The sequence below is a fragment of the Chanodichthys erythropterus genome, chromosome 13, assembly GCF_024489055.1.
Source record: "Chanodichthys erythropterus isolate Z2021 chromosome 13, ASM2448905v1, whole genome shotgun sequence".
Taxonomy (NCBI): Eukaryota; Metazoa; Chordata; class Actinopteri; order Cypriniformes; family Xenocyprididae; genus Chanodichthys; species Chanodichthys erythropterus.
This window is the reverse complement of record NC_090233.1, coordinates 4,193,663-4,217,026: the sequence shown is the minus strand read 5'-3', so window position 1 is coordinate 4,217,026 and position 23,364 is coordinate 4,193,663. Positions and strand designations below refer to the sequence as shown.

The 23,364-nt window shown below is 36.8% G+C and overlaps 2 protein-coding genes across 11 annotated transcripts in view; one reads left to right on the top strand and one right to left on the bottom strand.

The window, feature by feature from the left end:
* mast4 (microtubule associated serine/threonine kinase family member 4) overlaps window positions 1-18,041 on the top strand; it is a 142,159-nt gene extending 124,118 nt beyond the window's left edge. For 8 of the 10 annotated variants that reach the window (XM_067407846.1, XM_067407844.1, XM_067407854.1 and 5 more), the window contains 11 exons: window positions 3,831-3,932; window positions 5,110-5,235; window positions 5,672-5,784; window positions 8,281-8,402; window positions 8,664-8,881; window positions 10,305-10,502; window positions 11,213-11,439; window positions 11,654-11,776; window positions 11,882-12,018; window positions 13,370-13,554; window positions 13,741-18,041. In XM_067407846.1, coding sequence (XP_067263947.1) covers window positions 3,831-3,932; window positions 5,110-5,235; window positions 5,672-5,784; window positions 8,281-8,402; window positions 8,664-8,881; window positions 10,305-10,502; window positions 11,213-11,439; window positions 11,654-11,776; window positions 11,882-12,018; window positions 13,370-13,554; window positions 13,741-17,729 — 5,540 coding nt within the window. In that variant the 3' untranslated portion in view covers window positions 17,730-18,041. The remainder of the gene's footprint in view (window positions 1-3,830; window positions 3,933-5,109; window positions 5,236-5,671; window positions 5,785-8,280; window positions 8,403-8,663; window positions 8,882-10,304; window positions 10,503-11,212; window positions 11,440-11,653; window positions 11,777-11,881; window positions 12,019-13,369; window positions 13,555-13,740) is intronic. The other 2 variants (XM_067407845.1, XM_067407848.1) reach the window with 1 other exon arrangement.
* Window positions 18,042-18,187: 146 nt separating this feature from the next.
* cd180 (CD180 molecule) lies at window positions 18,188-23,000 on the bottom strand. Its single transcript, XM_067407855.1, has 3 exons — window positions 22,871-23,000; window positions 22,547-22,707; window positions 18,188-22,451 (listed from the first exon to the last, which is right to left on the bottom strand). Exons 1-3 carry the CDS (start codon window positions 22,970-22,972, stop codon window positions 20,720-20,722), a joined length of 1,995 nt encoding a protein of 664 aa, XP_067263956.1. The 5' UTR covers window positions 22,973-23,000; the 3' UTR covers window positions 18,188-20,719.
* Between the last annotated feature and the right edge of the window lie 364 nt (window positions 23,001-23,364).

The window sequence follows — 23,364 nt, the reverse complement described above, 5'->3', positions numbered from 1 at the left end:
AGCAATTATAGAACACAGCCACTTGTTTTACCAGAGTTATGTACAGTATAGTCAAGCCAAGTAAAATGACAAATATGTGTACCCTTTGAAATATCAAAATGTATTTCCTCATGACTCTGCCAAAATGTTCACCCCATTATAATTATTGGATTAAGATCTGGTCACTGTGGAGGCCGTTTGAATCTAGTGAACTCAATGTCATGTTCAAGAAACCAGTTTGAGAAGATTTGAGCTTTGTGACATGGTGCGCTATTCTGCTGGAAGTAGCCATCTTAAAATTGGTACTCTGTGTTCATAAAGGGATGGACATGGTCAGCAACAATACTCAGATAAGCGGTGTAGCAAATTAGCTCAAAATAAATATGAATAATTAATCATAACTAGTTATAATTAAAAAAATTTGGATCAGTTAATAAAATTAACTTAATGTAATAAAATTAATATTACAATCAATTAACCTGTTGTCCAATAACACACAGTGTTAATTGTTTATTAATTCTAAGAAATGTTAATTTCCAGGTTATGGGAAATAACAATCTTTTTGTACAGTACTACTCAGAGCATGTAGTCAGGATCTGCATGAATAGGGACTCCAGTATATGAGCGTGAAACGCGGATAACTTTGTGTGACATGAACAAGACTTTATTAACTAGACTAAACACTTAACTTCTCTAACATTGAAACACATACAATGTTTACCAAAGGAAAGAGAGCTAAAGCAGAGTACAGAAAGCAAGAAATTACCGCATTGTTTGAAATTCAGCAGATCAACAGCCTTGAGCAAACCATCAGTTTAGTTCTAACACACGCCCTTCTTTAAAAGGGGTAAGGATACTCAATGTATCAAATGAGACTTAATTTGATACTTGCATGTCTCGCCCATTTGAATTAAAAATGTCCTGATGCAATTTGTGGAAGCTTCCGTTGAATCTTTGCTGATATTGTCTTGATTAAAGAGAACCAGTTGGATTCAATGGATCTTTGGTGAATGGAAGGTCTAGGCCGAAGCCTGGCACAAACTTGGGGTTCCTTAGAAGCTTCTAGTAGGCCTACAGCATCATCTTGACATAAGTGCTTTTCAGTAAAAGAGAAGGAAAGACAGACTGTGATCTTGTGATCAGTAATTTTAAAGGGTGAAGATGTCACACCCTCTTGAGGTGTCTGAGCCAATAAGGAGTTGTCCCCTTGGATGGAACTTTATAAGTCTTTGTCCTTTGGCAGGATATCAGCATAAGACACTGGATTGGATAAATGAGAGAAGAACCTTCTAGATTCTTATAATACTAATGTGTCACAGAGTTAGTAACATAAATTACCAAATAGGAAATGAAAGTTGGAGTCCGTAGATACCACACATGCTCCCCATGTGATTTCAGTTAACTATAAATTTGCAACTCTGGAACATTTAATACCAAAATAGTTCAAAAGAGAGAATTAATACATAGAATAAAGCCTATAAAAGGAAAGTCATGAGATTGGATAATTGGATACATGTTTATGCATATCTCAAGTGGTTTTATATAGAATATATAGGATTTAGAGGGTTTATTTGTCCTTCTCAGAAAGAACGGAGTCAGAGTCACTAGTCTCTGCAAAATCCTTTCTGATAGTAAAAAGTTCTTATCAGTTTTCCTGTGTCCTGTAACAGGACACCTAGTTCTGCCTGTGTGTTACGCTAGTTGCAGTTTTAGGGGGATGGGTTCACAGAACTTTGATAGAGTGAGTTCTGGATAATTCATTAAATATAATGAATACTTGTGTGTTTGATTGGTCCAGACACTACAGCTGTGATGTTTAAACAATGCTCAGTTGTTACTAAGGGGCCCAGATTGTGCCAAGAAAATATTCATCACACCTTTACACCACCAGCAGCCTGAACCGTTGATACAAGTCAGGATGGATCCATGCTTTCATGTTGTTTACACCAAATTCTGACCCTACCATCTGAATGTCACAGCAGAAATCAAAACTCACCATACCAGGCAATGTAAGATCTAATCAGCATATTAGAATGATTTCTAAAGGATCATGTGACACTGAAGACTGAAGTAATTGCTGCTGAAAAATCAGCTTTGCCATCACAGGAATGAATTACATTTTAAAATATATTAAACTAGAAAATAGTTATTTTAAATGATAATAATATTTCAGAATATTAATAATAGTGTTGTCAAAAGTACCGACCGCGATACCAAGTGGTACTGAAATTTTAAAAATGTGACACCTCTGATTGGCATTTGTGTTCAAGTACTCATCAGATATGTCTGTGATTGGCTACAATGATCAACACTTCAAAAACTTGTTGTAAATAGACATCAATGACACTCTTCACCGATACACACGTGAGGGTTTGAAAACAGGCGTCTATGATAGATGTCTTCTTTCAAACGCTCCCGTTCCCGTTTTCAAAACGCTTTCAAATTCAAACACTTCCGTGTGCTTTCAAATGCTCCCGTGCGTTGATCATTGTATCCAATCACAGACAAATCTGATAAGCGCGTGAACACAAAGGCCAATCAGTTTACGAATCCGCTAAACAGTGGTCAAAAGAGTCTCATTTTTAAAATTTCAGTACCGACATGGTATCGTAGTTGGTACTTTTGACAACACTAATTAATAATTTTACTATAATTTATCAAATAAATGCAGCCTTGGTGAAACAGCCTTTTTTTTTTTTTTTTCAAAAACATTAAAAAATTAGTTTACACTTAATTTTGATTAGTTTACTTTAGACATTCTACTAACTATAATTAACTTTGCAACTACATGTCAACTAACTCTCATTAGAGTTTTAGTAGACTGCCTTTGCACCTTATTTTACTTGCCCGAACCCTAACACCTAACCCTAAGCTACAGTCTACTACAGTCTACTAATACTCTAATGAGATTTAGTTGACTTGTAGTTGCACAGTTACTCATAGTCAGTAGAATGTCTAAAGTGGACCATCAAAGTAAAGTGTTACCGCAAATCTTAATTCCATCCAACTTTTGACTGGTAGTGTATAGGTGTATATATTGTCTGTCTGATTTATGAAGATCTTATCTGTATTTAAAAAAAACATTTCAGTTTGAGTCATTTGCAACTATAAGATTTATTTCAATCCAGTATATTTGCTCTGTCCTTAAATTTGACCTAAATATGTAAAATGCCAAAATATTTATGTGGATTCTTTTGTTATCCATTTAAGCCACATAACTTGAAACAACCCACATACTGTGTTTCTGATACCATTAGTGTTAGTTTTCTGTTATGGGGTTATCATGGGTGTGAGGCTTAATTAATGAGCACAGCTAGCTGCTATTGCCCTGGGCTTGGATGCATATTCATGCTCCATAATGTGAATCAAAAGTGAGGGACATCATGTTGCTGTAGAGAAAGTTGCAAAATGAGCAAAGTACAGCTCTTCATTTATTTCAGCCCCCCTGGCTTTTAAGTTTAGATTTTTTTTTTTTTACACTTGTTTGAGTTAAGATTGTGTCAAGGGCCTGGTCTTTGATTAGTGAAAAATCCGAGATAACTAATGAATACGGTGAATACACGTTCCTAGAATTGATGCTTGTGAAAGTGGATATTATGATGTTTAATGTATGCCTGTTTATGTGTAGTAGGCATTTGTATGTGTTTTAAAAGTTGATTCATATGTAAATATATTCTCTGTATTCATTAGTCTGGTGCTGTACATGACTGAAAGGTGCTGTGTTACAGTAAAAAAATAAAATAAAATAAAATAAAATAAAAAAACAGAGAGGAGTTGAATGAAAAGTAATGATTTTTGGTTTTGTTTTGGATTTAGTTAATGAGGATGAAACTGTTTGCTTCTTGTCTTAGATGAAATAAACTGGCCGGAGGGAGAAGAAGCTCCTCCAGCTGATGCTCAGGAACTGATCACCCTACTGCTCAGACAGAACCCTCTGGAGCGCCTCGGCACTGGTAAGGGTCCAAAATACATGCAATAATACTTGCCAAGCACCAAAAGTGAGTAAAACTGGCTTTTGGCAAGTACGGCTATTTTAGGTATTTTAGTAATGCATGGTTGCGTGGTTAAAATGCAATGTAAAAACATAAATGCATACATACAAAATAAATGAATATTTCATGTTAAAAAAAATTAAAAATCCTTTATCCTCACTTTCCATGTAGCCATTAAAACTGACATCCATTCTCACTTATAGTTCACTCACAGGAAATTGCAACTCTATAATCTCTTTTTGATATTACTTATGTGCACCCACCCATATCAAAGGCAAAGTTCAGCACTTTTTCCCCCATTTGGTAGTCAGACAGTACATTCACATTTTTAGATTTTCACCTTAATTTTCATTTTAAATGGCATTCAAGTACATTTCTTTTTTAACAATTTTTCAAAAAAAAATTCTGGTGATACAAAAAGATTCCAGCAGTATGTTTCTGGCATCACTGGAAGTGAATCCATTGCTATGTAAATCTTTTTATATATATATATATATATATATATATATATATATATATATATATATATATATATAGATATATAGATATATAGATATATAGATATATATAGATATATAGATATATAGATATATAGATATATAGATATATAGATATATAGATATATAGATAGATAGATATATAGATATATAGATATATATATATATAGATATATATATATATAGATATATATATATATATATATATATATATAGAGATATATATATATAGAGATATATATATATAGAGATATATATATATAGAGATATATATATATAGAGATATATATATATAGAGATATATATATATAGAGAGATATATATAGAGAGATATATATAGATATATATATATATATATATATATATATATATATATATATATATATATATATATATATATATATATATATATATATATATATATATATATATATATATATATATATATATATATATATATATATATATATATATATATATATATATATATATATATTTTTTTTTTTTTTTTTTTTTTTTTTTAATAACCAAAGTAGATATAGTAATTAAATGTATTGGCGGTTGCTTCATTGCAACATGCCTGTTTAGGACATAAGGCTGTTGGGTTTTTATGAAATTTGATTGGATTGTGTATCTTTAAGCAGGTGGGGCGTATGAGGTCAAACACCACCAGTTCTTTCACAGTCTGGACTGGAACAGCCTGCTGAGGCAGAAGGCAGAGTTCATCCCCCAGCTGGAGTCTGAAGATGACACTAGCTACTTTGACAGTGAGTGACAGCAGGAGTGAAGTCATTGTCCTTCATGGTCCATAAAGGCAGAGCAGGGCTGAGAGCCAGTATCCATGTCCGTTTTTTTATGTCTTAAGGGAGGATCAGATGTTCCCAGCCTGATAGATTACTCACATATTAGTAAAGCACAGTTGGTTGATGATATGATTCTTGGTCATTTGTTTGGAGAGATTTCAATAATTTGCTCTAGCTTAGTGCTTTGGACACTTCATTGTCAAATTGTTTACATGTTATGAAATTAATATAGATTTAGGTAAAAATGCTGTTTCTTCTCCTTCAGAAGTTGTTCTGTGTATTGTATTTTTCAAGCTGGATGACATAATGTCCATTTTTCAGTGATTTTCACTTTAAAATAACTGACATGAGAGCACCTTGACATCATAGCGCAATGTGACACATTTTCTTTCAATCACAGCACGATCTGATAGGTACCATCACTTAGAAACTGAAGAGGAGGACGATACCAATGATGAAGATTTCAATGTGGAACTGCGTCAGTTTTCCTCATCTTCACACCGATTCTCCAAAGTGAGTTGTCTCTCTCTTTTTCCTCACATACACTTGTTTAATTCATGCACTGCAGAATGACTCAGTTGAGAAGAATCCTGTTCAGTGGATGCATTATGTGTTTGTATTTTGCAAGTTTTAATGAAGACATCTAACACTACGGCCAACACTGTCTCTGGGATAAAGCTCAGCTCATAGATTTACATGCATTTGCTTTTGATATAGGGATATATTTTTGTAGGTCAGGGAACATCACACACCACAAATACTCGTGCACATTCTTGTTCTCAGGCATGCAGGGCTTTGGTGCAATGCAGTATGAGTTGCTTCCAGAAACTACAATGCTTGCAGTAAAGATATCTGGTGATGGCTGTGATTTTATAGTATTAGTATAGTATCAGTGTGTCTCAAAAGTAAAAAAAAAAAAAAATGATTACATGATCTATGTATTTTTAGAATTTTTTTTAAAGTTAAATATTATTTTGTATTTATTAATAATATTATTAATATCATTTTTATTAATAATAATATATTCATTTGAATAATTTTAAGTCATCCTCCCTCAAAAGTTTGCTGAGGCCCTCTAGTGGGACCCAGCCCCCTCATTAAGAACTACTTTATTAGACAGATTTTAAGATAACACTTTACAATAAGGTTCATTAGTTAACATTAGTTAACTACATTAGTTAACATGAACTAATAATGAACTGCATTTATCTTTGTTAATGTTAATTTCATAATTTACTAATACATAGGGGTGTGACGAGATCTCGTGACACGAGATCTCGCGAGATTAAATTGTGACGAGATTTCTCGTCAAGGTAAAAATCTCCTGATTTTTCCATGACAGAGTGTGAGGGTGAAATTAGGATAGAATATGCCACCTCTACGTTTACATTACACCTTCACTGTCATTTTGCTTTTTATAGAAATAAAAAACATTTAATTCAGTTGGATAACGGTCGCCGCCGCTCCATATTCACAGAGTATGCATGATCTCGAAAGTGAAAGTTAACACGAGCGCGTATTGAAGCGCGATTTCAATACCCTGCATTTTGAAAGCAGCTCCCTGATGCATGCAAATATCTCACAATATGGGCTGGGCTGGGCTGTGTAGTTGTGACCATCTCTTAGCTCTGTATCATGCTTGAAGAACAATTAGGCCTTATTAACACTTTGAATATTGAGAGAGTACTTTGATTATGGTTGCACTTTTTATTTGCACTTAATAAGACTAAGAGAAAACTTAATCATTTTTATGGTAACACTTTAAAATAAGGTTTCATTAGTTAACATTAGTAAAATTTAGTTACATGAGCTAAGGAAGAAAAATACTTAAACATTTCAACATTTACTAATACATTAAAATCAAAATTTTGTTAACATTAGTTAATGCACTGTGAACTATAATATATATATTGTGCATTATTAGTTGGTGTGACAATACATAATACATTAAATAATGTTAAAATAATACATTAAATGTTAAAAATAATACATTAACTTATGTCAATAAATGAGACCTTAATGTAAAGTGTTACCATTTTTACTTATATTGTTTTTATTTATATGATCAATTTGTGGAAAGGAGTTCAGTTAGGAGGTCAAAAGTTGTAGAAGCTCATAATTGATGTATAGTAAGGTCTGAAAAGACTGAAGTCATACAGAAGAGAAGCCAGTCAGTTGAGTTTTTGCCAAAACCTTTTACAGTCCTTGAGTATTGTTGTCTTTTACTGCATATGATGATTCATACTGAGCTGAAATGGCATTCATTACAAGATGATTAGTTAAACATTTCAAATGCACCTGCAGATTATTTTTCTAGTCATGTATTTCATCTTTGAGGATATCTTAAAAATAGTGTGTAAAAATCTTGTCTCGTCTCTTGAGCTACCTGTCTCGTCACACCCCTACTAATACATTATTAAAATATTGTTAATAAAATTAGTTAATGTACTGTGAACTAACATGAACAATGAACAACTGTATTTTCATGAACTAATGTTAAGGAAGATTAGTAAATACAGTAACAAATGTGTTGTTCATGGTTAGTTCATGTTAGTTAATACATTAACTAATGTTTAACTAATGAACCTTATTGTAAAGTGTTACCTTTCAGGCATCTGATAATTAGCAGTGATTGGTGATTATTGCCATTTTATGAATTAACAGTTTTGTACTAAATTCATACATTGTGATTCATATGGAAACATATGATTTGTATAAAAAAGTAAGCATGAAGCTGTATCTCTCACCTCAGCTCAAACATAACCCTCAGTGGGGCATGAGAAGATCAGACAAAATGAGATTGTCCAAGTTCATATGAATTTGCCACCAGTTAGGCTTGGGAAAGTAGTCCAGCTAGCAATGACCCAGAACACCCTAGGAACAACATAGCAGTAACATAGAAACCAACAGAAACATTTCAAGTTACATTTTACATTTCTGTGCTTCAGCTTATGCCTTTGTTTACTCAGAGATATGCATTTATATGTTTGTGTGGTATGTGTGTGGTAGGTGTACAGTAGTCTGGATCTGTCTCGAGGACAGCTGGAGGAGAAAGGAGAGCAGACAGAGAAGACAACAGACAGTCCTCTCACTGTTGACTCACTGAGCTGGACTCCAGACTTCACTGAGATGTAAGTTACCCTCCCAATAAAAAGGCTCAAATCTGAAATTATGTAAAAAATCTGAAAATAAGACTCATCATAGAATAAATGTGCAACTATACTTGCATGCCACTTCCCACATTTGTTTAGAAAATATTTGTTTTTCAATAAATTATTTATTTTGACATTAACATTTATCATGTAACAAACCAGCTACCACCTTAAGTTTGTAGAACCTGATTTTTTTCCACCAGGTGGGTCATATAATTTTCCCTTGTTTCTCTTCTCTAGTCCCTCTCTCTCTCATTCTTCTGACACTGAGAGCACCAGTTTGAGCAGATGCTCTGGTCTTCTCCCTAAGTTTGCCATCTCAGCAGAAGTGGAGGATGGTGAGGGCTCCCTGTCTTTGGAAGACCCCAGTAAAGTGACCTTCAGTATTGGGGAGTTGCCTCAGGATGAGCCTGATCCCACCACACCCTGTAGCACCATCAGTAACTCCACCCTCTCAGGTACAGGGGTGATTTACTGGAGATGGGACTGTATATGCATCAAACTTGCTCCACAAAAAATGTTTGGTTACACTTTATTTTGATGGTCCACTTTAGACATTCTAATAGCTGTAAGTAACTTTGCAACATGTCAATTAACCCTCATTAGAGTATTAGCAGACTATAGCAGACTGTTTGGTTAGGTGTTAGGGTTCGGGTAAGTAGAATAAGTTGACATGTACTTGCAAAGTTACTTATAGTCAGTAAAATGTCTGTTGCAGGACCATCAAAATAAATTGTTAGCATATATTAAAGGGTAAGTTCACCCAAAAATGAAAATTCTGTCATTTATTACTCACGCTCAGTTCCAGACCCGTAAGACCTCCGTTAATCTTCAGAACGCAAATTGAGAGATTTTTGTTGAAATCCGAAGGCCTGCATATGGAGCAATGACATTTCCTTCAGAAATGTCATTGCTCAGTGATTCAATATTAATATTATAAAGCGACGAGAATATTTTTGGTGCGCCAAAAAAAACTAAATAACAAATTATGTAGTGATGGCCGATTTCAAAACACTGCTTCAGGAAGCTTCGGGGCGTAATGAATCAGCATGTGGAATCCGCAGTTCGGAGCGCCAAAGTCACATGATTTCAGCAGTTTGGCAGTTTGACGCGATCCGAATCATGATTATAACGCTACGAATCTTCCTGAAGCAGTGTTTTGAAATTGGCCATCACTAAATAAGTCGTTTTTTTTGGTGCACCAAAAATATTCTTGTCGCTTTATAATATTAATATTGAACCACTGTACTCACATGAACTGATTTAGATATGTTTTTAGTACATTAACGGATCTTGAGAGAGGAAATGTCATTGCTGGCTATGGAGGCCTCACTGAGTCATCGGATTTCAACAAAAATATCTTAATTTGTGTTCCAAAGATCAACAAAGGTCTTACGGGTGTAAAACGGCACGATGGTGAGTAATTAATTTCAGAACTAACCCTTTAAGCAGATGGTCTACTAATACTCTAATGACTGGTAGTTGAATTTCAGTTTCAAAGTTACTCAATAGAATGTCTAAAGTGGCCCATCAAAATGAAATGTTACCAAATATTCAGTTTTGTCTGGGGTCTCAAGAGACTCCAGGAAAAAGAGACAATAACGGTATCGTTTTCAAAAAAAAGTGTACTTTGAAACCAGTTTTCAAAAAGTTCAAGCCCCCAAAACGCGTTGTTGTCTAAATGAATTTGAGAGCAGATTCGGTGCAGGCCTACTTTTACGTATTATATTTTATTTCATTAACATATTGTGCAAACTCTATGTGAATGCTCTGGAAATAGTGTCTGGTCTGTTTAGTGCATTTCTCTACTTAATCATTAAATTTTTTTATTATTATTTATTTTTTAATTTTATTTTTATTTTTTTTTATTTTTTTGAGTAGGCAGTTTCTCTGAGCACCTAGATCAGGTGCCGTCACGGGGAGATGGAGGGGAGAGTCTTGACAGCTCCTGTAAGCCCTCCTCAGACACCAGCTCTTTCCTGACTGCTCCCAAACCTGAGGCCACGGACAAACAGTGTGCAGTCAGCAAAGTGCCAAAATCAGTATCTACCAGTGCCCTGTCACTCATGATCCCTGGAGGTGAGTGTATGTGCGTGCTGGAAAAGAATGTGTTGTGTTGATGTGTATGTGATCAAGTGTGTTGGGGTGTCTTTGCATGTGTGGCCAAGTGTAATTGTCCATGTCAGGGGTTCCCAACCTTTTTGTCATCTTTTTGTTACAAGAACTACATGAGAAAGAAATATTTTAACCTTTCAATTGAATTATTTATTATATAGATTTTAATTTATATATAAATTATATAATAAAAGATTTTGCACTTTTTTCTTTTCTTTTTTTTTTTTATATATTTCACACCTAAACAATTTAAATGAACTGCAAAAAGTGACTAATGGCTGCTGATAATTCAGTGTTGCAATCACAGGAATAAATTCAATTTTAAAATGTATTAAAATAGAAAAGTTCTTTTGAATTGGAATAATATTTCACAAAATTGGTGTTTTTATTTTTTATCAAATAAATGCAGGCTTAGTGAGCATAAGAGACTTTTTATTAAAACATTTAATAAAATCTACCAACCCCAAACTTTTGAACAGTAGTGTTAATTTTACCATAGTATCTTATTTAATGCAAATCATTTAATCTATGTGCTGCACTTTATGTTAATGTATAGTTAAGTAAACAAATCCTCTTTTCAGTGTTCAATAAAAGTATAGTGATTACTTACATTACACAGTGCCAGTCTATTGATTTATTAATATATGATTTGGCCTATCTTTATGTTCCCCCAGATGTTTTTGGTGTGTCACCATTAGCAAGCCCCATTTCTCCATACTCACTGTCATCAGACCCATCCTCTAGAGACTCCTCCCCCAGCCGAGATTCCTCACTAAGCGGTGTCAGCAGTCGTCAGCCAATCATTATCCACAGCTCAGGGAAGAAGTTTGGCTTCACTCTACGAGCGATCCGGGTCTATGCCTGTGACAGTGACGTTTATACGGTTTATCACATGGTCTGGGTAAGTGTGGGCTAGCTGTCCAGCACATTACAATAAAAGCCAACCAAACAGCCAACAAAATGAATTCTTACTTGTTTGTCATGGCTGGTTAGGGCAGAAAGAAATTAGCATTGAAAAGATTGGTCATTTCTCATTTTACTGTTACACATAGTTTAGACATTGATGAAAACTTTTGAACTGTGTAAAATATTTTTATTTTTTTGGGGTGGAATAGAATGTAGAGGATGGTGGTCCTGCTCACAAGGCTGGTCTTAAGGCTGGAGACCTGATCACTCATGTGAATGGAGAAACAGTTCACGGGCTACTTCACACTGAGGTGGTGGAACTACTGCTGAAGGTACAAAAAACAGTTGATGTTATAACCACAACACTATTTTCACTGCTTGTTTTTCATTTTGTGTTACAGTATTTCTGTAAGTGACACTTGCCTGTTGTTTTGCAGAGTGGAAGTAAAGTTGCTATATCCACGACCCCTTTTGAAAACACTTCCATCAAAACTGGTCCAGCTCGAAGAAATAGTTACAGAAGCAAAATGGTGAGAAGAACCAAGAAACCCAAAAAAGAGAAAACACAAGAAAGGTAAGAAAACAGGAATATCACTATTGTTGGGGATAAACAGTTTAGGACCCTTGAGACCAGATATGTTGAATAATATGACCCGGAGTCAAAGTTTAAAAAAACTAATAAATTGAAGAAAAATTTAATGAAGAATAGTTTGCAGTTTCATCAGCAGAAGCCAGCTTCAAGTCTCACAAGGAGTTTGTTGGCCGCTCTGCATACAATCACATTTTCTCAATAATTATACTCTAACAGAGTCAACTAACTACATCATTACTTCAGGTTGGATGATTCTGATTGGCTAAGAACAATAGACAAGATTAGAAATTTGATGGTAAGAAGCATATCTCCCTTCGTCACGGTAATGATGAGGGGGACCCTGGATTTAGGTACCTGATGTCCTTTTGGGGTCATGACGTGGTGTCTGCTGGTCTCAAGCAGAATGCCAGTTGTCCAGTACAAGGGACCTGCACAAAACACTTAGCGCACATACACAAATACACATGATTCACTACTTCTTCAAGGCTTCAAGTTGATCTGAGCTCTGCTCTCAGCAGGAAACTTTTTCAAAACATACTGATAACATGTTCTTTTCTCTCAGTAAGAGGTACAGACAATATTCCAAATTATTTTCTAGTGTTTGAAAAGGAAAATAAATGCTTTAACATAGGTTGAAGAAGTCATTCAAATAATTTAACATATAATATATTTCTTAACATATAATATATTTTAATATATATAATTTAATATATATATATATTTCAAAATATATTGAAGTGGCAGTGGATTCCAGAATCCATCCCTTCAGTTGTCTATTTTAGGTTTTAAAATTGTCTGTTTACATGACCACATACATTTGGACAAGCTATCTACACCTCAGTAGCAAGTTCCCCCCCACTGCCACTAGGTGTAGCTGTTGTTTTAATGTAAGCTCATTGTGCTTAGAATGGAAAATTAGTGTGCTTACTACTGCATATAATGCAGAATATACTGTATATTGCCTAATATTTTTTATGTTTTTTTTGTAATTATGTAATTATAACCATTTCAGTTGTTTATCAGATGTTATGTAAAAACATATATTGCCATATGACCTTAATATTGGCAAGTGTAATTCTGTAGCATTCTTCATGCAAAGAAATTTTTATTTTGCATTTCAATCCTTTAATATTGTTGATGATTTGTTTTTGTTTGTTCTTTGTAAAACTAAATGCGTTGCATTAAGAAATATAGTATTCCATTGAGTGTGCTTTTAATATGTTCTGTACATTCTTATACTAATGTATACTGTAAAAAATAATATAAGTAGTATGGTACTATGTCATTCTGAATATTCCAATTGTTTTGTCAGTCACGCTTTTTTCCTCTACAGGCGGCGTTCTGTATTCAAACGCTTTGCCATGCAGCCCTCTCCACTTTTACACACCAGTCGCAGTTTCTCCTCGCTGAACCGCTCTCTGTCTTCAGGAGAGAGTCTGCCTGGATCTCCCACACACAGTCTCTCACCACGCTCCCCCACAGCTGCCTTCCGCCCAACACCTGACTTCAACCAGTCAGGTTTGTGTTTTACATTATAATCATATTTTAATCATGTTTCATTACACATGTCAAAGGAGGTAAATATTTGCTCTTATAGTGCTCTGTGCATTTCCTGTTCAGTTCAATGTGGAATTATAAAATCTGAAATAAAATAAAAAATAGAATGCTGATCTTCATATGTTAGTTTTCCACTCTTTGTTTTAGGTGGAACTTCATCACAGAGTAGCTCCCCCAGTTCCAGTGCACCTAACTCACCTGCAGGTTCTGGCCATATCCGACCCAGCACTCTGCATGGCCTGGGTCCCAAACTACCTGGACGGCTCCGTCAGGGCCGACGTAAATCAGCAGGGAGCATTCCCCTTTCACCATTAGCTCGCACACCCTCCCCTACTCCTCAGCCACAGCCAACTTCTCCTCAGCGCTCCCCATCTCCCTTGCTGACTCACACTGTTGCAAGCTCCAAAACCTCTCAGGCCTTCCCTACCAAAATGCACTCGCCCCCCACTATTGTACGGCATATGGTGCGACCGAAAAGCGCAGAGCCTCCTCGGTCCCCACTCCTGAAGCGAGTCCAATCAGAGGAGAAGCTCTCCCCTTCTTATGCTGGTGACAAAAAACATTTATGCACCCGAAAGCACAGTTTGGAGGTCACCCAAGAGGAGTCTCAGGGGGAGGCCTCATCTGGAGGGGAGTATACCCCACCATGCATAGAGGAAAGCACTTCTTGTGAGCCACCCACCATTACTCGGGTGAGGCCTGCTGAGCAGGGTTGCCTAAAGAGGGCTGTCACTCGCAAAGTTGGCCGTCAAGAGTCAGTAGAGGAGCTAGATAGGGAGAAGCTGAAGGCCAAAGTGGTTGTGAAGAGGCAGGACTGGGCTGAGAGACGGGAGTCTATGCAGAAACAAGACACCATGCAAGATGTGGAGGGTGCTGCTGCTGAGGAAAAGGAGTGGGGTGTCCTAACACGTCCCAGTGCTAGAACCCAGGTTTCTGAATCTGGATCCTTGGACAAGTCTACAAATGCTACTTTAAAGGATGTCCTCTACAAAAAACTAAACCCAAGAGTCTGTGAGAGCATAGCAGAGTCTGTCAACACTGGGGACTGTGTATCACTTTTAAGTGAGAATGTGAGGTCACCTTCATGTCAATCAGAGCGACAAATGTCTTGGTCAATGAAGGAGGGTAATAAACCAGAGAGGTTAGATTTCAAAGCCTCCAACATGGACTTTGCCAGGAAGAGGCAGTCCTTTGAGGAGAGGGAGGACTCTTTGTGCCGAATATCCTCTGGTGTTCATGAAAGCATTCATTTCAACACCACCAGGTCCAAAAGTCTTCAGCTGGATTCTGCCTTGACTTTAGAACATGTTAAAGGGGGCATGTGCAGCATCCATGGCACTTCTGAAACTTTGGCCCCTAAGCTTTTTAGTGGGAGAGGAGAGAGTGCGGTAGAAAAACTTCAGATGATTGCTTCTGATGGCCCTATCAGGAAGACCTCCTCGGAGTACAAATTGGAGGGACGGCTTGTTTCCTCTTTAAAGCCACTAGAGGGCACCTTGGACATTGGTCTGCTTTCTGGACCTCGGGTGTCCAAGACTGACACATGTCTTTCCAAAATGGCAGAAAGCCATGGTGAAAGTACTATATTAGCAGATGATATATGTGTAAAACAGCCAATTCAACAGAAAACCACAGAAAAACAGAAAGGTCCACAGGCAGGGATGCCTGGGACACTTAACCATAAAGACAATGTGTATTTGAGCAGTAAAACCATTACAAAAGAAGATCCCATTTCCAAAAAGGACTCTACAGTAAATCCAGCTTGCAATGAGGCCCTGCACGATAGAAATAAAACTGATGGAATGAAGTTACAGATTACAACTAGTAAACTAGAGTCCATAGACACAAGTGTGAAATCTGAGAGTAGACTAAAGACCGCTCAGGAGATGAGGGCTGCACGACATAGCGCTCACTTTGCATGTGGAAAAACGCCCTCCATCAGGGAAGTGAGCAATGAAGACCAGGAAGACGACATGGAAAATGTAGAGGAGACCTCTCCAAAGCAAAATGAAACTCAGCAGATACAACCAGTCCATACTAAAGTCAATGAACCTGACAAGTCCCTTGTGTCTTCTGCTGTTATTGCCCAACTCAACTTTGTCCAGCAAACCCAAGAAGCAGATTCTGGCAAAAATGGTAGGCTGAGTGAGACACCAACCAGTTTTCCCAGTTCAGCATTGTCTACTGAGAAGGATAGCATAAATAAAGACAAACCAGCCAATGCATACACCTCAGTGATAAAACCGATACATCCATCGAAAGATGTTGCAGACAACGCAGTTGTGACATCAGGCCCAACCTTGGCTGCAACCAAGATTCTGATAGATAGAAAGAATAGGGCTGGTAGCACCAAAAACTTTTCTGATCTCAATGCAGAGTGTCTTCAAGATTTGAAGGAAAGCAAATCATCTACCGGAGTAAAAAGTTTAGACAAAAATGTAGAGTCTGCAATCAGAGATAGAACTGATTGCACACCAACCTCAGCTGCTGACTCAGGGCAGGCTAAACCAGAGATCAAGGAAACAGCACCCACCCCTCAGAGTCTATCTTTAACTTCTTCAGTCACAGCATCTATTGTGTCTTCTGTCTCAGCACTAGCAGATGCCCCTATTATTAAAAGCTCATTGTCTCCCAAGCCTACCCTTCAAGGAAAAGCCACTCCATCCACCATTTCAGCCCCACTGAAGACCATGCCTGCTACTGATTCAAAATCCCAGGCCTCCACAAGCACCACCCCACAGTTTTCTGGGTTGGCTGAAGTAAAAATTACCACCATCCAACCTCCACAGTCTGATCAGACATGTGCCAAAATTTCAAACTCTGTTGGATTGGCAAATGGACAGGCAGCAAGTATTTCAGCTCAACTCCCCAAACAAATCTCAGACAGAACACAAAATTCCAATGTGTCAAGTGGTAGCAGAGAATTCAGTGCGCAAACCCATCAATCTCAACTGGCCTTAAACAAAAATCAACAAGCAGACAAGGTAAATCTGGTGGAGGCAAGTAGCCAACTCAATTTAATGGTAAAGGATCTTAAAACCCTGCCAGCATGCGGAGACAAAATGGACTCGAGAGATAAAATAGCCCCTAAAAAGGACTTCAAATGCAGCGTGACTGAAAAGATTCCCTGTGCCCCTAACCCTAACTTTTCAGGCAAAGCTGAAGTTTCAAAAAACTGTGAAAAGCAAGAAGCCATCTTCAGAAGCCAAGTAAACATGAATATCACATCAAAGGACACAGGTGCAAGCTCACCAAAGACTAGAAGTTGTGACACTTCAACAAAAGACACTGTGCATGTGCAATCCACAGTGAATACAGAGGAAAAGCAGAAATTCAAGAGTGTTTTGGACATAGACACCCAGAAGGTTGATAAGCAAGTTATGGACACGTCCATGACTGGGACAAGTCCAGCACAGACTGCAGTAAAACAGACGCAACAGTCTGGTAGTGCTATATTGAAACAAACACCTTTAAGTTCCAAAAACAAGCCCAGAGTAGACTCTCCACTTGTTACGCAATCAATTGGAAAGGCTGTTGAAGATAAGGGAAAGCAGGAAAACAGAGCACAGCTACAGCCCATTGTCAAGGACAACATAGTAAATCCAAAGGAGCTAAGAGAGTCAGTCTTGTCTACGACTAAATCCCAGCCTCAGAAAGAGACCCGCACTGCTTCTCAAGGTGGGTCCGTACCAGTGTTGCCAGTTCCAGCTGTTAAAATCCACGTGTCTAGTGGGCGTCCACCTGGTAAGGGCAATGCTGCTGTAGTTGAAACACCTGGACCTTCCTCAAAGGAACCAGTAAAGTCCAGAATTGACGTTCCAAGATCAGAGTCTCTCAAGTGCTCCATCACAAGTGATCCTGTAGGGATGACTACAACTACTATATCCAGTCCTGACACTAAACATGTCACCAGTGAGTCAAAGGTGTCTGACAAACCGATTTCATCCAACCGAAAAGAGCAAGTAGAAAAGAAGAGAAAGGAACCCGCTCAAGATGCATCGTCAGCACCCAAAAATAACCGTAAAGACTCATCAAGAGGCATGCCTTTGGCCAAGGATAATAATACTTTTGAAAAAGATTCAGTCCGTTCTAAACAAACAAAGGATCCGCCACGTGGTTCAACTTGTAAAAAGTGATGTATTGTATTGTAGTTGCCAAGCGTATACAATTTTAAAAGGACTAAGGATGTAAACTTAATTTTTGTCTATATGTAATATCTTTAAGCCTTCCTATCTGAGGACCGGTAAAGCTGTTACTTTGGGTTTTCATGAGAAACCAGAGAAATGAATTTGTTTGTTTGTGTTGTGATCTATAAAGCTTTGTTAATATTATGTCTAAAAAAAGTGTAGTCTGAATGTTGACATGTTTTGCTGCTGATTTGTGGTCACATTTTAGATCTTGCAAAAGCGCCAAAAGTAGACATTGTATTGTGTTGCGGTGTGATGTAACAAGTGGCGTGTGCAATAACTGTGGAGATGGAGTGTAGATGCCTTTTTTAGGGCTTAAATGAACTGTGCCAATCCTGGAGTATAATTATACCAAACAAAAAGCACCTCAAATTTAGAGCTGAAGGTGCATGTTAACTGACTGTGTAAAAAAAAAAAAAAAAAAAAAAAAAGGCTTCACGCTCATTCAAGCTAGCGTTATCATGCATTTTATTGGTTTTTGATATATTTAAAAACCACTAGGAAAGTATATGTAGCAATGGTGCTATTAATATGGCTTACACTCTGCAAGTAGAACAGATCACTACAATTTCTTTTGTTTTTTGTGTGAACTGTGTTTTGTTTTGTTTTTTTTTGTTTTGTTTTTTTTTTTTTTTTACCTTACCAGAAAAGTTTTGTTTTGGGTAGTGGTGCACAGAGGGAATGCACTTTGTCCTGTGCTTCTCACCTGGAACTATTTTATATTGGAATCATCTTATGGTTCTGGAATCGTAGTGGAAGGGGCCTTAGAGTTTTTTGGGGGAATATGACTTGCTGTTCTTAGCAGGTCATGGCAAAATTCACATTCCTTTCCCATGCATTTCTACAGATTAATTTTTATGCAATATATTGTAAATACAGCAGCATTAATTGTACAGAGGGGTTAGTTGAAAATGAGTGTTGTATGTTTTATATGTATATATTTTGCTATGTCATATGTTTGTATACCGTACTCAATGTTAGTCGCTAGTGATGTCATCTGCTCAGTAATTGTGCTGATATAGAGTCTAAACTAGCAGAATAATCATAGTCTCACTCTGAAATGAAGTGTACTTGAAGTTTCACTGAGGTATGTAGGGGTTAACCACATGCATTTTCAGATATGTATTTAAAGTGATGCAGCAGAGTTGTTTTCTGAATGTTCGTACTTGATGCCGCTTGAAATCATGCATTTACATTAAACCAGGACAAGGCAGATGTAGAACATTATATAAAAGGCAAGTTTCAGAAACTAAAGGATTACCCCATGATTAAGGATTGTCACTATGTAGATTATTTACAATCTGTTTTTCAAAAAAAAAGAAATATGTCAAGCTTTTAGGGCTAACATTTCCCATTTGGCATACAAGAACACGATGTACTTCCCCTGGTTTGGTTTAAAGGGCTTATACAAGGATAATCAAATATGCTTTTGCAACATGGCATTATGGTATGTCAGGGCTTGTGGTAAAAGTCAGGAGTTTCAGTGCATGCTCGTTCTTCATGTCCAATCAGTTTCTAACATATTCATATGCAAAGTACAACACTTATAAATGGGGATTGTGTAATACTTTACTAAATGCATTTGTGCTATTAACATCTCTAGTCATGCAGTAGGACTGATAAGTGCTTTTCCTGCACTTTTTACCTTCAAGACCTCGTTCCCAAACATTTAAAAGCATATTTGTCATAGTTACGCTTGATTCGATCTTTAGGCAGTTGCATAGTGACCACTGAAGGTTAGCATCAGAACAGAAGAGTGGGTGAATTATGTCTTTTGATATTTGGTCTTAACTTTAAATCTGCTATAGCTCTATGGTATGTATACATCACGTACCAACTTAAAGCAAAACAACTGTATATTTAGGTCCATTTCAGTATACTTATCTAGGCTATATTACAGTATGTATATATGACACACACATGTGCATAATCACCTAAATAACAATACACCATGTAAAGATAATCTAATAAAATAGCCAATTCGAAGTTGATTGTAGAGATTTTAAACCATATTAGCATTGAAGTTTCTGTTCCTCATAGACTTTACAAATGTAGTGGAGGTCTGAAGAGATACAAGGCACCTTAAGATTAAAAACACAACACTTATTGGGGTATTGAGGCTAATGTAATATTAACTTTAATGATAAAATATGAATGTTTTATAGGACACATATGCATTGTCTGTTCTCAGATATCAATAATATTGCCATGAATTAAACCCATTTATTTTGTTTGTATTTCTTTTTCTTACCCCCCTTCCTTTTCTGACAATTAATGTTTGAATCCTTAAAGAAGCACATTAAATGCTTGTTTACAACTTCTTCATGGATGTATATTTTGTACATTTGTGTTATTTGCCAAATTAATGTGCTACGTCACAGGCAGTTATGCTGTGATCGCCGTGCGTGTGTGAGTTCCTCTTAGCGGACACTTGCTGTTGAAGACCTTCGGTGTGGTAGCCTAATTGTTTGTTGTCTTTCCAGTTCAGTATGTTCTTGCTTGTTTCCTGGGGTTTTCTTTCCTCTCTCTATGTGTGAAAACGTTGTTTATGTAGATGACTCTGCTTATCATTGTCTTTTAGGATCTGTGCAATAAAAGATGTGGTTTTGAGTTTTGTACATCACCCACAGAAAGCTCTATGGATGTCATAGATGTTGTATACTATAGAAATATTTATACTTCTAAAGTTGTATAATACTGAAAATAAAAAGGCATGTCAAAATTACCTTTTATTGTATTTTATTGTCCTTTTGCTTCTAAATTACTTTAAACGTCTCAATCAAAATAATCAAGGTAGTTAACAAGATTGCTATAAGGCACATTAGACCTATATGTGTTATTTAAAAACTCTGAACTTCAACATTTTTTAAAGGCTTTAATACAGTCAATAGCCAACTTTGCAGTCCACATTAGAAGGGAGCCCAAACAAACTTCTGAATTTACAGCTGTGTGTATCTTGAATAACTTCTAATTCTCCTCACAAGGCAAAAAATGGCAGATGCAATTATAATCACAATTAGAATTATAAAAAATGCAAGTACACCAACAGGGGATCCACACTGAAGTTTAGCATCAATTATCCTTGTTCTTGTAGCATTACAAACTGTCTCCATTAAGTGTTTTACTTTGATTGTGTTTTTCTTAACCCAGTTGATGAACTGAATGTTGCTACAGTTGCATACTAGGGGATTGTAGCTCAGATCAACAGTACTTTCTTTTCCCAAATTCATGACACTTCCAACATCCACTATCACAATGGCATTACTGGCAAAGTTAAGTTGGAGAAACTCCAAGGAGTAAAATCCTGAAGTGCTCAATTCGACAAGCTTGTTTTCACTCAGATCTACTTGCCTGAGATGTGTGAGGCCTTTAAACAAGTTCTCTTCAAAGGCAGTTATTTTACATGAAGATAGAATGAGGGTTTCCAAAAGAGGGACAGATTTAAAGAGCTCTGTCTCTGTAAGAACCCCTCCTTGAATTGGGTTCCCCTTCAAATTGAGGAACTGCAAGGTTTTCAAGCCATTGAAGATGTGTATATTTGTCAGATTTGTATTTGACCAGGAAAGATTTAGAGTTCGGAGACTCTGTAGATTGTTGAATGGAGAGCTGTCGTTCAGAGTGTAGAGTGAATGGCTGAAGTCCAAGTGCTCCAGCTGTGGAGTCGCACTGAAAGGCTGTGAACTCCAGATCATTGGTGAGCTATAGCTGAGATTGAGAAGCTTCAGTTCACCCAGACCAAACAGCTGGTCGTTACAACAGGGTCCAATGGGTTTTACTAAACTAAGACTGAGATCCAGCTCCTCCAGGACTCTGAGACTCTCCAAGCATCCATTGCTGAAACCGAGTTGCTTCGAGTTCCCGCTCACGGACAAGTGCGTAAGCACAGGAAAGTTTCTGGTGTTGATGTGGCAGACATCTGAAAATCTATTCTCATCTAGCACCAGATGGGACAAGGTGGACAGGCCAGTCATGTTAAAGGGCAATAAATCCAGGTGGGCTCTGGTAAGGTCAAGCTTTTTAAGCCCTTCAAGGCAATGAAATGTGGAATTATTTAGGTCTGAGAAATGCTGAAGCTGGAAATCTAGGTCAGTAACGGTGATCTTGCAAAAAGATTGTAGAGCAGCTGATGGTATGTGCACATTTGGATCGGTTTCATACAATCCCAGCTTCAGTCTGTTTGTTTTAATGCCTTCAAGCCCTCTTAGTACAGAGGAGAAAGTCATTTTGCTGAAGCAGCCACTGAAGTCAAGACTGCTCAAGTTCAGTGACTTAAAAGCACTTGGTTCTATATTGACAAAATCGTTTCCTTTGAAGCTGATGCTCATTCCGACCACATTGTGAATTGGTTGTAAGTCAGTCAGATTTATCCGGTCTATAGAGTTCATTTCCAGCTGCAGGCTCTTCAAGTTTTGCCAGTGGAAATTGCTTAGTCCATCTAATGAGCGAATGCCACTTCCCCCAATCTCCAGAACCTCCAAATATGCAAGATTTTCTGATGGGATGTCTGATAGGCTTTTGATTTTTGACTGAGTTAGGCTGAGATATTTCAAGGCTAGTGGTCCAGAAAAAGCTCTACCTGCGATGAACACGAGTGGGTTTCCAATTAGGATTAGGACCTCCAAGTTAGGCTGATGCATAAAAATGTCTTCATACATGAAAGTGATGCCACATCTGTAAGTAATAAGGTTTGAGTGTAAGAAGCAGAAGAAGAAACATTAGATTCTCTGATACACAACTCAACTTGAAAGAAAACTAGTTTTGCTCACCTTGTCAGGTCTAATGAATGCAAGTTATTTAGCCTCTGAAAAGTGAAGTTGTATAAAGCCGGCAGGTAGTTGAAGCTAAATTTTAAAATTAGGACAGAATTTGGTACCTCATCTGGAATGAATTGTAGGTCCATATCACTACAATCATAGCCATTGGCTATCTAAAAAAACAAAATGAAACAAAAACAATTATAAATGTTAAATTGAACAGCAAAACATAAGATAAAACTTCACATTATACAGTATGTTAACGGTATATTAATTTGTGGTTTACTTTTATCCATCATGTTGAAAATCATGCAACATAACCAATCATAAATTTACCTGTTGACACTGTCTCTTAGCCCATGGTGTTGCTTCATTATGGGTTAAAAAGTGAAACAGAATAGTGTAACATAACATGTAAAAAACAAAATGCATCTCCATAGTGTATGGGAAAGAAGAGAACAATGTCTCCTCTACATCCAAATATATAGATAAAATAGAGGAACTATTTAAAAAAAAAAAAAAAAAAAAAATCAGCAGTAACTTCCCTTCAGTAACTTCCTATATTCAGTAAAAAAACTTCCCATCTCAACAGTGGCTTACTGTATGGTTAGAGGAAAATAGGCTGTTTCCCTTGTCCTAAACAGTATTATCTCGGAATGAAACTAGAACAGATGGCATGGGTCCATTTAGCACATCCATAACAACTACATTAGTTTATTTATGCCAAATGTCCACATTGTACCCTCAAATATTTAGGTTATAAACTTGTTGTCACTGCTAAAATATAGCAATGCTGTTTCTAGAGTAAGAATTTTTTACCAACAAAAGAA